General features: G+C 42.0%; 1 protein-coding gene across 1 annotated transcript; it reads left to right on the top strand.

Annotated features, from left to right (window-relative positions):
- The first annotated feature begins 1,010 nt into the window (after nt 1-1,010).
- LOC117421186 (centrosomal protein of 135 kDa-like) lies at nt 1,011-10,250 on the top strand. Its single transcript, XM_059013440.1, has 6 exons — nt 1,011-1,171; nt 1,963-2,147; nt 2,421-2,428; nt 9,291-9,430; nt 9,561-9,695; nt 10,181-10,250. Exons 1-6 carry the CDS (start codon nt 1,011-1,013, stop codon nt 10,248-10,250), a joined length of 699 nt encoding a protein of 232 aa, XP_058869423.1.
- The last annotated feature ends 3,896 nt before the right edge of the window (nt 10,251-14,146 follow it).

The raw sequence follows: 14,146 nt of genomic DNA on the forward strand, positions 1-14,146 counted from the left end.
CTTTGTGCTTCTTCAAAAGAGCTTGGACAGCACATCTGGATACCCCGGTCTGCCTTGAAATTTCTGCCTGGGAGAGACCTTGCTGATGCAGTATAACTACCTTGTGTCTTGTTGCTTTGCTCAGTCTTGCCATGGTGTATGACTTTTGACAGTAAACTGTCTTCAGCAACCTCACCTTGTTAGCTGAGTTTGGCTGTTCCTCACCCAGTTTTATTCCTCCCTACACAGCTGTTTCTGTTTCAGTTAATGATTGTGTTTCAACCTACATATTGAATTGATGATCATTAGCACCTGTTTGGTATAATTGTTTAATCATACACCTGACTATATGCCTACAAAATCCCTGACTTTGTGCAAGTGTACCTAGAAGAACTGATGCTGTTTTGAAGGCAAAGGGTGGTCACACCAAATATGGATTTGATTTAGATTTTTCTTCTGTTCACTCACTTTGCATTTAGTTAATTGATAAATATAATCTATTAACATGTCTATTTTTGAAAGCATTCTTACTTTACAGCATTTTTTTCACACCTTCCTAAAACTTTTGCACAGTACTGTATATATATATAGATTATTATACATTATACGTCCACATGAATATGTTTCGATTGTAGTACTCCATATTATTTATGGTTAACGTTTTTGCAAATGTGAGTTGATGTTTTGATCTCCGTGCTATTTTTAGTATATTCACTTTTAGTACTGTACGCTACATGTTGAGATACAGGCACTTTGGTTTGTTTATTTATTTATTTATTTATTTATTTATTTATTTACTCTAGTCATATTCGAGCCTTGTTAGTTAATCAGTCATCAATTTAATTCCTCTTGATTAAAACCCTGCGATTAAATTGTTTAGTTTTTAAACCTTGATATTTCTGTACACTTGGCCACCTATTGCAGCCTATTTTAAATGGTCAACTTTTTTTTTTTTTTTTTAAGAGTACCGTTTTTTTATGTTTTTTGTTAATAGGTTCAAATGATTCAAGGGAAAAAAAGTGAAATACATGATGCATTTGTTTCTGCAGTCTTTTCGCTTCCCAGAAAGTAACACAATAACAAGTTCTGTTGCAGAAAGAAAATGTATTAATTTAAGGAAACGACTGGATCAGCTGGGCTACAGGCAGCCTTTGGGAATTGAGTCCTTGCTACTGGTGGAAAAACTTTTTAGGTACAGTATGTTACAACATCTGGGGCTTACCTTCACAGACAAATAACATGCAGCGATGCAAGATCTCAATGAACACTTCTTTATGTACAACCATTTTCCTTTAATCTAGTCATAATCAACAGGCAAGATTTGACATATTAAATATTTTAAGTTAACATATATTATTATTATATTATTATTTGTTTATTTAGCAGACACCTTTATCCAAGGCAACTTACAGAGATTAGGGTGTGTGAACTATGCATCAGCTGCAAAGTCACTTACAACAACGTCTCACCCGAAAGACGGAACACAAGGAGGTTAAGTGCCTTGCTCAGGGTCACACAATGAGTCAGTGGCTGAGGTGGGATTTGAACCGAGGACCTCCTGGTTACAATCCCGTTTCTTTAACCATTGGACCACACAGCCTCCTATAGGTATTACATTACATTTTTTTTTCTAAACATGATTAGCTGTCTAGAATCATTCATGCTCACCTTTTCTTCTAGGAGTCGCAGTTGTGTTTTGGATATTAGTTTTGTATGACCACTTCACCTTGGATTATTTAATTGATCCCGTATCTTGGAAAACATCTTCACTGGTCAATGAAAGATTTCGGCTTGCAAATGTGTTGACTGATTGAAGGAACAAAGTACATCAGTGACTGTTCTCACTGCTGCTTCAGTCCTGTCAACTGTATGGGACTGAAGTTTTGTATGATATTAGAGATGTGTGTTTACCTTGGCTTTTTAAAAGTATTTTCACATTTGGTAGTTATACTATTGAGAAACAATATTTGCTTCTTGTCACAGTTACTTTGTGCACACAACAGAAAGCTTGCACAATGCCAAACTTTCAGTTGGAAAGACAGAAAAGGAGAGTAAAAATCTGTATGCCGTGCTTGAACCCTATAGAATTAAAAGTGCACTTGTGAGGGAGAACAATGAACTTCACCTGGGGCTTCTGAAACTGAAGGAGAAGGACAAGCAGAATAAAGGTCAGATTTGGGGTTAACAGCATCATTAAGAACATAACCAGAACTTGGTAGTGTGTATATATCACAGCTAGGTTAGGGAGTGCGTTGGATTGGTGTGGGTAGTTGTCAGTATTGTCAGCTGCAAATGTACTAATACTACAAATTCTAAGAAGGTTTGATACCATGTATGCCAGCTTGAACATCCCCCAAAACTGTTTTAATTATAATAAGAAAATACTTGTACTAATTGTGATTGCATATCTTATTGTAAATGTTATATAATTGGATAGCTAGAAAATGATGTACTCGAACATACTACAGATTCAAATTTTGCTTAACTTACAAGTAAGCTTTCGCCTTGAAAGCATGATTTCCATTACACGAGAGTAGATGTTAAAACTTCATGCTGATTTGAACTCGGCTCTCGCCAAGATAAGCACCAACTAAGACGTAGCTTTACAGTAAACTAATGTGATCCATATGCGTCTCCATCCATTTACGTTTCCTTCCATATGATGATGTAGATATCCTTCTGTCTGGTGTTAATGGCTGAAGTGTAATGCTGGCTCCAGGGATCAGCTTATTTTGCCTCCCTGGCGCATCAGCACACACAACGGCTGCGATGCTGGCTCCGGGGATCAACCAAAGTGCGGCCTCCCCAGCGCATCAGCATGACAACCGTCTGGATTGAGCTAAGTAGGGTACATCTCTGGGGTTTTCAAGTGGGCACCTTCCATCCTCAGTGTTTCGTCGACTAGCCCACGACACCTCAAGAGGGCTCGACGGTGATTCTGGCGTCCCAGCATCACCCCCCTCCGTCCCCCACTCAACTCAGCCCAGCTTACTTACCTGTCCCCAGCCAGAATCTTTCCGTCTCAACCACAGCCAGTTGCTGCTCCTCTCTGCTGCTTCAGATAAGTTCTTCACTGTGCGACGCAACTCTTGGCCACTGAATCCGACGTCTCTGAGAAACCGGGTTGTAGAGTGTGCCACAAATCCTCGACAACCCACTTCCACTGGGTAAACCCGAACTCTCCATCCTCGCTGTTCCGCTTCAGTGGCTAGTTCAGCATACCGCAGTTTCTTCCTCTCATACGCCTCATCTACAGCATCCTCCCATGGCACTGTTAACTCTACCAGGTGAACAAGGCGTGCTGATCCAGACCACAAGACAATATCTGGTCGAAGGTTAGTGGTGGCAATCTCAGGTGGAAAAATAAGCCGTTGACCAACATCTGCCAGCATATTCCAGTCTCTAGCAGCTTCCAGTTGTCCTGGGCGAGGATTGGTTTTAACACCTTTTCTTGGTGGTTGCTCTCCTGGGCGGAGGAATGTTGTCTTTTGTGTGTAATGTTTTGATGGAACAGGTGGCAACTTATTGGTCATGTTACGCTTGTCTTCCAATGCTAAGGCCAAACATCGCAGCACCTGGTCATGGCGCCAAGTAAACCGTCCTTGGCTAAGAGCCACCTTACATCCTGTCAAAATGTGCCTTAATGTTGCAGGTGATGAACACAAAGGACATGAGGGATCCTCTCCTACCCAGAGGTTTAGGTTCTGTGGTGATGGGAGAACATCATATGTTGACCTGATGAGGAAACTGATCCTGCTCTGTTCCATTGACCATAGGTCTTGCCAGCCAATCTTGCGTTGTTCCACACTCTCCCATCTCATCCATTCTCCCTGTTTGGCCTGGGAAATGGCCTTTATACACCTCATCCTCTCCTCCTGCTTTTGCACCTCGTTGACTACCAGCTTCCTTCTTTGAGCTGGGGCCGCCTTGTGCCATGTAGGAGGAGTTGAACTGAAACCAAGACCCCCTCTTCCATGCTGAACTTGCCCCATGATATCACCAATTCGAAGGGCAGCCTTTGCATCTTCCACAGCTTTCTTTGCCGCCCACTTTCTTCCAGTTTTCAACACAGGTGCTGCCTCCCTTACGCATTTATCGCGTGACTCTACTAATGTCATTTCCAGTCTGACCTTGGCGCACTTAAACTCCTCGGTTAGAGCAGAGACTGGTAGCTGCAGTATTCCTTTACCATAAAGTCCCACTCTGCTGAGGCAGCGTGGAACTCCCAACCATTTCCTGATGTATGAACTGATTAAAGCTTCCAGCTTCTCTACTGTTGTCAAAGAAACCTCGTACACAGTCAGTGGCCACAGCAACCTCGGCAGTAGACCAAACTGAAAGCACCAGAGTTTTAGTTTACCTGGTAGAGCGCAGCTGTCTATGCTCTTCAACCCTTCCACTGCTTGTTGTCTAACTTCTCCCACACGAACTGTGTCCTTTAGATCCCCGTCGTACCATCTCCCAAGACTCTTCACTGGCTTCTCAGACACTGTTGGTATTGCCTCACCATTAATGAAGAATGTTTTATCTACTACTTTGCCTTTAATTATAGAGATGCTCCTTGATTTAGTGGGCTTGAATTGCATTCGTGCCCATTCAATGTTATTGGTTAATTTGCCCAATAATCGATTAGTGCAGGCTACTGTTGTAGTCATGGTTGTCATGTCATCCATGTATGCTCGAATTGGTGGTAGTCGCATTCCAGAAGCCAAGCGCTCTCCTCCTACTACCCATTTTGATGCCCTAATGATTACTTCCATTGCCATGGTAAAAGCCAGTGGAGAAATGGTGCATCCTGCCATTATTCCAACCTCTAGGCATTGCCATGTAGTGCTGAATTCTGAAGTTGAAAAACTGAATTGCAAATCTCCAAAATAGGCTTTCACTAAATTTGTTATTGTCATCGGTACACTGAAAAAATCAAATGCTGCCCAAAGTAGTTCATGTGGCACTGAACCATATGCATTAGCCAAATCCAGGAATGTCACATGGAGCTCCTTCCTCTCCTTTTTAGCTGATTGAATTTGTTGCCAGATCACATTGATGTGTTCTAAGCAACCTGGGAAACCTGGAATGCCCGCTTTTTGTATTGAAGTGTCAATGAAGCAGTTCTTTAATAGGTAAGCTGACAATCTCTGAGCAATAATGCTGAAGAAAATCTTGCCTTCTACGTTTAATAGGGAAATGGGACGAAACTGACTGATGCTTGTAGAATCTTTTTCTTTAGGTATAAAGACTCCACCTGCTCGGCGCCATGCTCTTGGTACAACCTGTTTTTCCCATGCCACTTTCATCAATTTCCACAGAATTCGTAGAACTCCTGAAGCACTCTTGTACACTCTGTACGGAACTCCATTAGGCCCTGGAGATGATGAAGCCCTTGCTTTTTTCACAGCTTGCTCTATTTCTTTCCACTTAGGTGCACAGTCCTCCATTTGGTATTCTGGTGGATTGATAGGTGGGATGTCTGACGGAATTGACATAGGCTCCTGCCTTTTTGAATCTGTATGTGTTTCCTCCAAATATCTCTCCAGCTCAACCTTAGATGCTTTTAGTGTGCCATTCTTCTCACTGGTGAATAACTTCTTTACAAATTTGAATGGGTCTTTATAAAAGTTAGCTCTCGCACGCTCCTTCTTTTTGTAGCGTTTCCGTAGGCGCTCAGCTCTGCGCAATGTTGCAAGCTTATCTTTTATGACCCTTTGTAAGAGATTGAGTCCCTCCTTCTGACTTTGTTCTGCTCTTCTCCATTGGTTCCTCAGCTGTCTCCTTTCTCTAACTAAGCGTTCAATCTCCTGCTGCCGTCTAGACTTTCCAGGAATAGTTTGTACTTTTTCCTTCCTTTTTTCAACTCCAAACCTCTCACTTCCATATGCGTAGATGATGTCCCCAAATTTATCCAGCTTCTTTTCAACTGTTCCACTTAATCTTTCCAATGCAACGCAGAGATCTGTGTTTACTGTGTCCCATGCAGTTTTCTCACAAGCTCTTGGCCATTTAACTCCAGGCTTGTGCCCGTTGAGGTTCTTTTCTCTCTTATGCTGGTTTGTCTGACCGGGTTCACAAGGATCATTAGGTTCATCACTAACTGTGTCCATGCAAGTCCTCCTCACATCTATGACAGGGGTGCTGATATCCTGCGAACTGTGGTTTGCTTCCTGTCGCTGGATTTCATTCGACTGACTTGACTGACTTCGTAAGAAGTACTGATCAATGCGAGGCCCTTGTCCCTTCTCCCTCAAGCATTTCATTCTCCCTTGATGAATCTTCAAACCCCTGACCGTTGTCGCCTTGCTCCAGCCGCAGACACAAACCTGGAGTTCCATGTCTTTGTTAACTGCAGATCTTGAACTAGTCTTTTGTGAAGTACTCTCCATACTCATATCCGTTTCCGTTCCTAAGTAGTTAACCGTGTTGTCCAACGTTGAGTCATCTTCCGCCCCCACTCTCGCAGACTCTAGGGGTATTTTTCTCTTTAATTTCTTAGAAGCCTTGGGCGGGTGTCTCCAGCATCCTGTAAACACAGAGCTGGATACTGCCGACAAGGGTAGCTAACCCTTACCAGCCCCAATGGGGTCTCTTTCCTCCTGTCAGCTGTCTCTCCAGGCTGTCACAAGGTCTTTCCCTTGTTGCCAGCTGCACTATTCACAGCAGTCACTGGACGTATCCAGATCTTCATGATTTCCATTACACGAGAGTAGATGTTAAAACTTCATGCTGATTTGAACTCGGCTCTCGCCAAGATAAACACCAACTAAGACGTAGCTTTACAGTAAACTAATGTGATCCATATGCGTCTCCATCCATTTACGTTTCCTTCCATATGATGATGTAGATATCCTTCTGTCTGGTGTTAATGGCTGAAGTGTAATGCTGGCTCCAGGGATCAGCTTATTTTGCCTCCCTGGCGCATCAGCACACACAACGGCTGCGATGCTGGCTCCGGGGATCAACCAAAGTGCGGCCTCCCCAGCGCATCAGCATGACAACCGTCTGGATTGAGCTAAGTAGGGTACATCTCTGGGGTTTTCAAGTGGGCACCTTCCATCCTCAGTGTTTCGTCGACTAGCCCACGACACCTCAAGAGGGCTCGACGGTGATTCTGGCGTCCCAGCATCACCCCCCTCCGTCCCCCACTCAACTCAGCCCAGCTTACTTACCTGTCCCCAGCCAGAATCTTTCCGTCTCAACCACAGCCAGTTGCTGCTCCTCTCTGCTGCTTCAGATAAGTTCTTCACTGTGCGACGCAACTCTTGGCCACTGAATCCGACGTCTCTGAGAAACCGGGTTGTAGAGTGTGCCACAAATCCTCGACAACCCACTTCCACTGGGTAAACCCGAACTCTCCATCCTCGCTGTTCCGCTTCAGTGGCTAGTTCAGCATACCGCAGTTTCTTCCTCTCATACGCCTCATCTACAGCATCCTCCCATGGCACTGTTAACTCTACCAGGTGAACAAGGCGTGCTGATCCAGACCACAAGACAATATCTGGTCGAAGGTTAGTGGTGGCAATCTCAGGTGGAAAAATAAGCCGTTGACCAACATCTGCCAGCATATTCCAGTCTCTAGCAGCTTCCAGTTGTCCTGGGCGAGGATTGGTTTTAACACCTTTTCTTGGTGGTTGCTCTCCTGGGCGGAGGAATGTTGTCTTTTGTGTGTAATGTTTTGATGGAACAGGTGGCAACTTATTGGTCATGTTACGCTTGTCTTCCAATGCTAAGGCCAAACATCGCAGCACCTGGTCATGGCGCCAAGTAAACCGTCCTTGGCTAAGAGCCACCTTACATCCTGTCAAAATGTGCCTTAATGTTGCAGGTGATGAACACAAAGGACATGAGGGATCCTCTCCTACCCAGAGGTTTAGGTTCTGTGGTGATGGGAGAACATCATATGTTGACCTGATGAGGAAACTGATCCTGCTCTGTTCCATTGACCATAGGTCTTGCCAGCCAATCTTGCGTTGTTCCACACTCTCCCATCTCATCCATTCTCCCTGTTTGGCCTGGGAAATGGCCTTTATACACCTCATCCTCTCCTCCTGCTTTTGCACCTCGTTGACTACCAGCTTCCTTCTTTGAGCTGGGGCCGCCTTGTGCCATGTAGGAGGAGTTGAACTGAAACCAAGACCCCCTCTTCCATGCTGAACTTGCCCCATGATATCACCAATTCGAAGGGCAGCCTTTGCATCTTCCACAGCTTTCTTTGCCGCCCACTTTCTTCCAGTTTTCAACACAGGTGCTGCCTCCCTTACGCATTTATCGCGTGACTCTACTAATGTCATTTCCAGTCTGACCTTGGCGCACTTAAACTCCTCGGTTAGAGCAGAGACTGGTAGCTGCAGTATTCCTTTACCATAAAGTCCCACTCTGCTGAGGCAGCGTGGAACTCCCAACCATTTCCTGATGTATGAACTGATTAAAGCTTCCAGCTTCTCTACTGTTGTCAAAGAAACCTCGTACACAGTCAGTGGCCACAGCAACCTCGGCAGTAGACCAAACTGAAAGCACCAGAGTTTTAGTTTACCTGGTAGAGCGCAGCTGTCTATGCTCTTCAACCCTTCCACTGCTTGTTGTCTAACTTCTCCCACACGAACTGTGTCCTTTAGATCCCCGTCGTACCATCTCCCAAGACTCTTCACTGGCTTCTCAGACACTGTTGGTATTGCCTCACCATTAATGAAGAATGTTTTATCTACTACTTTGCCTTTAATTATAGAGATGCTCCTTGATTTAGTGGGCTTGAATTGCATTCGTGCCCATTCAATGTTATTGGTTAATTTGCCCAATAATCGATTAGTGCAGGCTACTGTTGTAGTCATGGTTGTCATGTCATCCATGTATGCTCGAATTGGTGGTAGTCGCATTCCAGAAGCCAAGCGCTCTCCTCCTACTACCCATTTTGATGCCCTAATGATTACTTCCATTGCCATGGTAAAAGCCAGTGGAGAAATGGTGCATCCTGCCATTATTCCAACCTCTAGGCATTGCCATGTAGTGCTGAATTCTGAAGTTGAAAAACTGAATTGCAAATCTCCAAAATAGGCTTTCACTAAATTTGTTATTGTCATCGGTACACTGAAAAAATCAAATGCTGCCCAAAGTAGTTCATGTGGCACTGAACCATATGCATTAGCCAAATCCAGGAATGTCACATGGAGCTCCTTCCTCTCCTTTTTAGCTGATTGAATTTGTTGCCAGATCACATTGATGTGTTCTAAGCAACCTGGGAAACCTGGAATGCCTAACTAACTGTTACTTGCATTGTGTTTTTTATGGTTGAATTTCAAAACTAAACATTACCATAACATGAGTCGGCAGACTTGAAATTCTTGAATAAACAGTACTTCCATAAAGTCCGATCCCTAAATAAGGACAGTAAGGCCAAGACAGAAAAAATCCAGCAGCTGCAGGAAAAGAACCTGCAAGCAGTGGTGCAGACGCCAGGTAAGAGCAACATGACCGACATCATAGAAGAATTAGAACAGTACTGTATTTGAAGGCACACCCTGTCACTTGGCTTGCATTCACATTCATTTTCACCTTAAGTTTGTTCATTTTCTTGTTGACAGTTGTCAGATGTTCAAAATCACCATTCCCTTTAGACGCCAGCGCATGCAGATTGATCAGACAATTCCTCCCTCATTTGTCGCTTCCATGCCAGTACCCCGGCCTGATGATCCATATGTGGTAGATCTCCTTCAGGTTGCTGACAACAGGTACTAAAACACACTGGGATTGCTATACCAGTTTCTCTTTAAAAACAACATTAAAAATGGATCCTATCTGAAGCAACTGTTGTTTTCTGTTCTGGTAAAATAGTAATTTATGAAATGCTGTTGGTTTTTATCTTCAATGGCTACTTTGTTAAAAGTTTGACTCCTAGCTCATTAAAAGTTTACATTTTTAGCTGCAATTACCAACAAAAGCTATGCTTCTTTAATTTTCTCCTATGTTACTTTAGAACATCAAAACACAATAATATCACACCCAGAAACTCAAGGCTGGTTTTGAGATCAGAGTGGAACTGATAATTGACAATAGAAAACTGTGATATGATGTCATTTTAATATACTATATGTATGGTGATGTACAGTAAGCTGGTGTAAAAATGTCCAAATAAGAAATATTTCTGTAATGGAAGAATGTCTTTAGAATAAATGTTAGTCTGTTTTTCTTGTTGTGTAATGACAACCATTTTCAGAATTCAGAAGCTTCAGCAAGAAGTAACACAAGTAAAGAATGAACTGGAGAGATCTGAGGGAGGAATATGACATCGAAACAAACAGGTGAGAGAATGATCAAGTTATCTAGGTTTATTCATTTACAGGAAAACCTGTCTAATCCAGCCACTATACAAACATAATTATTTTCGGGTCCCGTCCAAATCCCTATTGAAATTAATGGCGTGATATCCTCTACAATCCAGAACCTGTCTATTATGGAATCTAGCATGATTTAAAAGTCTGCCAAAAATCATTGTAAAATCTGACTTTGTTTATAATCAAGTATGTTGCTTTGAAGGGTACATAAGGACCTTTTTATTTTATTTTGTTACATGTTCCCATAACTGTTTACCTAAGGTGTGTGTAGAGTTTCAAATAGTATAGTTTGTCATTTATATACCTTTTATTTATTTTTTTAAATTACCTTATTCGATTTTATACTACCTCTGTAAACAGGCACATTGTATAATCCAGCAAAATTTTCAGATCTCTAATGATCAGATTAGAGTGGTTTTATTGTATTTGGAAAATTTTGTTGTACAGTAGTCTCTGCGTATAGGAACACCTCCTAAGAGAACACTTCACCTAAAGGAACCCCCTTGTGGTGAAACAGATTTTTCCCGTTGTAAATGCTCCGGCTAAAGGAACAGGGACTTCGCTTAAAAGGACACCTTCTTGGCACGACAGTGATTCGTTAACAATGGATACAGTACTGTTTTGTAAGCGACTTGTCATTGCGAGAGTGTCTTGAGGGACACTGATTGGTTTATTAAATCTTTCCAGAACAGCCATCATATCATTGAATTATTCTGTATTCTGATTTCCTCGAGTGCACCTCATCACTACAAAATGGCACGTAAACAAACGAAAAAACTTAATCAGACACAAGTCGCCGAGCAATTTGGTGTCTCCAGTTCTGGTGAGTTGCTTCACCATGCTATTAAATAATATGCATGTCTTGTATATTGCTGCTGTATTTTGAATGTGTGCAGGGGTGCTGTGTTAATTTAGTTTGACAGTTCGTTTATTAATGTTAAGTTAACCCTAAGCAACGGCCATTATTTTTGCCTCTGCCGTTGTGGTACTATAGCCCAAAACACACCCACCAGCTAAATTCATAGTACATAGCGATTTAAGCTTTTTGACCATGTTGTTTTGCTTTAGTTTTATTAACCTTAGTTTGTCTGTTACTTTATTATTATAGTTTATTAACATACACTTGCCTGTTGTTTTGCTTTTACTTATTCAGTTCATTTCATATGTTGATGCATGTGCATCATGACAAGTAATACATATGTATTTATGTATTGATTGATTGATTGATTCATATTGTGTCTGGTGGCTAACTCTGTCTTAGAGAACACTTCGGCTATAAGAACTCTTTGCTTGCTTCCCGAGGGGTGTTCTATTAGCCGGAGACTACTGTACTGCAGTATGTTGTAATCTTCTTTTGTCACCACAGGAGGTCACTATAAACATAATGACTTTGTTAAATTACAAATTGCATGTAATGCAGTATTACAAATGTTCTAAACATTATTCACAGTGTTCTCTAAAGTAATACTGGATTTCTAAATGGTCAGTCTGGCATGGCCTTACAGTTTATCCAGTAGTTACTAATATGTAAGGTTTTTTTAATATGCTTTATTCAGTCTATTCTGTCTATACATTACTGTTGTGCACAAGTAGTTTTATGCACATTAATATTGCAGATATTTATTTTAAACTCTATTGGAGTGCTTCAGTTGTCTGAGCAATTACTAACTAACTAACTCTCATGTTCTTCAAGAATATGAATCTATGTCTCTAAACACAGTTACTGTTGCACAACTGTTGTCACTGAGTTCTGTGCAGGGATCCAAATGCTCCAAAAGTCACTTAATATCAGTCTTATTTATTGCTAACTGCACCACTGAGTATATATTGTACATAACTAATGTGGGTTATATCTTGCTCCAGCTTTTAAATTTAAAGAATTGTGTCCTTGTGTCCATTGTATTTGAAAATTGTTGAGGTATAAATGGAAACTGTGCAACCACTTGACAGCAAATGTATTTATTATTATTATTTTTTAAACCCAACGCATGTCTTAGACATCTGTTGATTTCTCTGTGTTCACCTGCCATTACCATATGTCAGGACAAAAATGCTTTTTGCTTTAGCAATAGTACATTGGTAATGATTTTTAAAATTGGGGAGTCACTCGCTTGCAGTACTCACTTGTGGCTCTGACCTAATGACAACAGTATTTCGGATATTTCTGTTAAGGTTTTTCATCTGAAAAAATTGGCTTATGTTTTGGGAGATCAACTACAAAATCATCCGCAGTATCAAGCAGCAGAGACTTGAATACAGTCAGAAATAAGCCTATATGAGTCTGTTTTTTGGAACAAATCTGTACTGAATGAGGAGTCATCACAAACACCAATTTCAAAAAACGAACCTTTGTTGCAACAGAAAGAAGAATGCTTACCCTTTAACACATCATAAGAGCCAGATCATCTTCTATGCAGGTAGCTCATAAATAGAGATCTACCCCGAGCCCTATCGACTCACACACACAAGGGTACATTTACATACACACTAACCAATCGCTCAGACCCTCAGTCCTGCGCAAGCAGCTGACTGGCGGAACCGAACACAAATCAGCCAACACAGACCCCTCTCTCATACAGCTGCGCTGTGCATGTGACACCCCAAACAGCACGGCAGCACTGCCTAGACACGAAACGCACTTCCACTCACAGACTCACGCAGGGCGACACACACACAAATGGCGGGGAAGATAGGACAGCACACACACACACACACACCAATAAGTAACACTAACACTCCTGCTCCCCTCCCAGCGTCCAGTCCCAAGCAGTCCAAACTGACCCGCCATTACAGTACAATAAGAAATTAACATTTAAATTTATACTCGATACTAAGATCATTTTATATGTGTAATGTGGATGAAAAACATTTTTTTGTTATCACTGTTGGGTATTTAGTAAAGGTCTGACTCGGACACATTTCTTTTTATAAATATGCACATAGTTTATTTAGTAAATTATTTAATTTATTTACAGAATGTTCAAGAATCAGCTGCCATTGACAGGGAACAATTGGAAAAAAGAGAAACAGATGAAAAATGCTATTCACACAGTAAGTACTATATAGCTTTTTAGGTTCTCTTTGCAGAGTGGTACTTCAGTAAATGCATTTTCTTTCTTTTGTTAGAGTGCAATAAGTGCAACAAGAAACCATTACATAGAGCCTAGGGATATGAAAGGCTCTTCATATATTAGTAAATAATTGGGTTTATCATTGGACAAACCAGGTTTCATTTCTTATAATGGGCCAGTAAATTCTAGGACTAAAAACTAAAATGCAAAAAACATGTTTAAAAGGTTAGCATTAACTGATTAACACTATGTTCCAATGCATTATTACAATACTGTTCCTCTTGAATCCACAACCCTCTCTCCCTCCTCATCCACCAAGAACCTGTGTCACCCTTGACCCCTCCCTCTCTTACTCTCAGCACATCTCTACTCTGGCACGCTCCTGTCGCTTCTTCCTCAGCAACATACGCAAAATTCGCCCCTTCCACACCAACTACTCCACGCTGCTCTTAGTTCAGGCCCTGGTACTGTCCCGCCTTGACAACTGCAACTCCCTCGTGGCCGGCTTTCCTGCCTCTGCCATCCATCCACTCCAGCTCATCCAAAACTCTGCTGCTCGCCTGGTCTTTTCCCTTCCTTGTTTCGGCCACGCTACACTGCATCCAATTCAAAACTCTTGTACTCACCTATCGCTGTCTTAACCTTTTCTGATCCCTCCTATCTCCAGACTATCATTTCTCCCTACACCCACTCTCACCCCCTCCGTCGGCAGATTAGCTGTGCCCCCCCCCCCCCACCCCCACCTGTGTGTAACGAGCACACAGACATCAGGACTGC

The sequence above is a fragment of the Acipenser ruthenus genome, chromosome 1 (genome assembly GCF_902713425.1).
Source record: "Acipenser ruthenus chromosome 1, fAciRut3.2 maternal haplotype, whole genome shotgun sequence".
Taxonomy (NCBI): Eukaryota; Metazoa; Chordata; class Actinopteri; order Acipenseriformes; family Acipenseridae; genus Acipenser; species Acipenser ruthenus.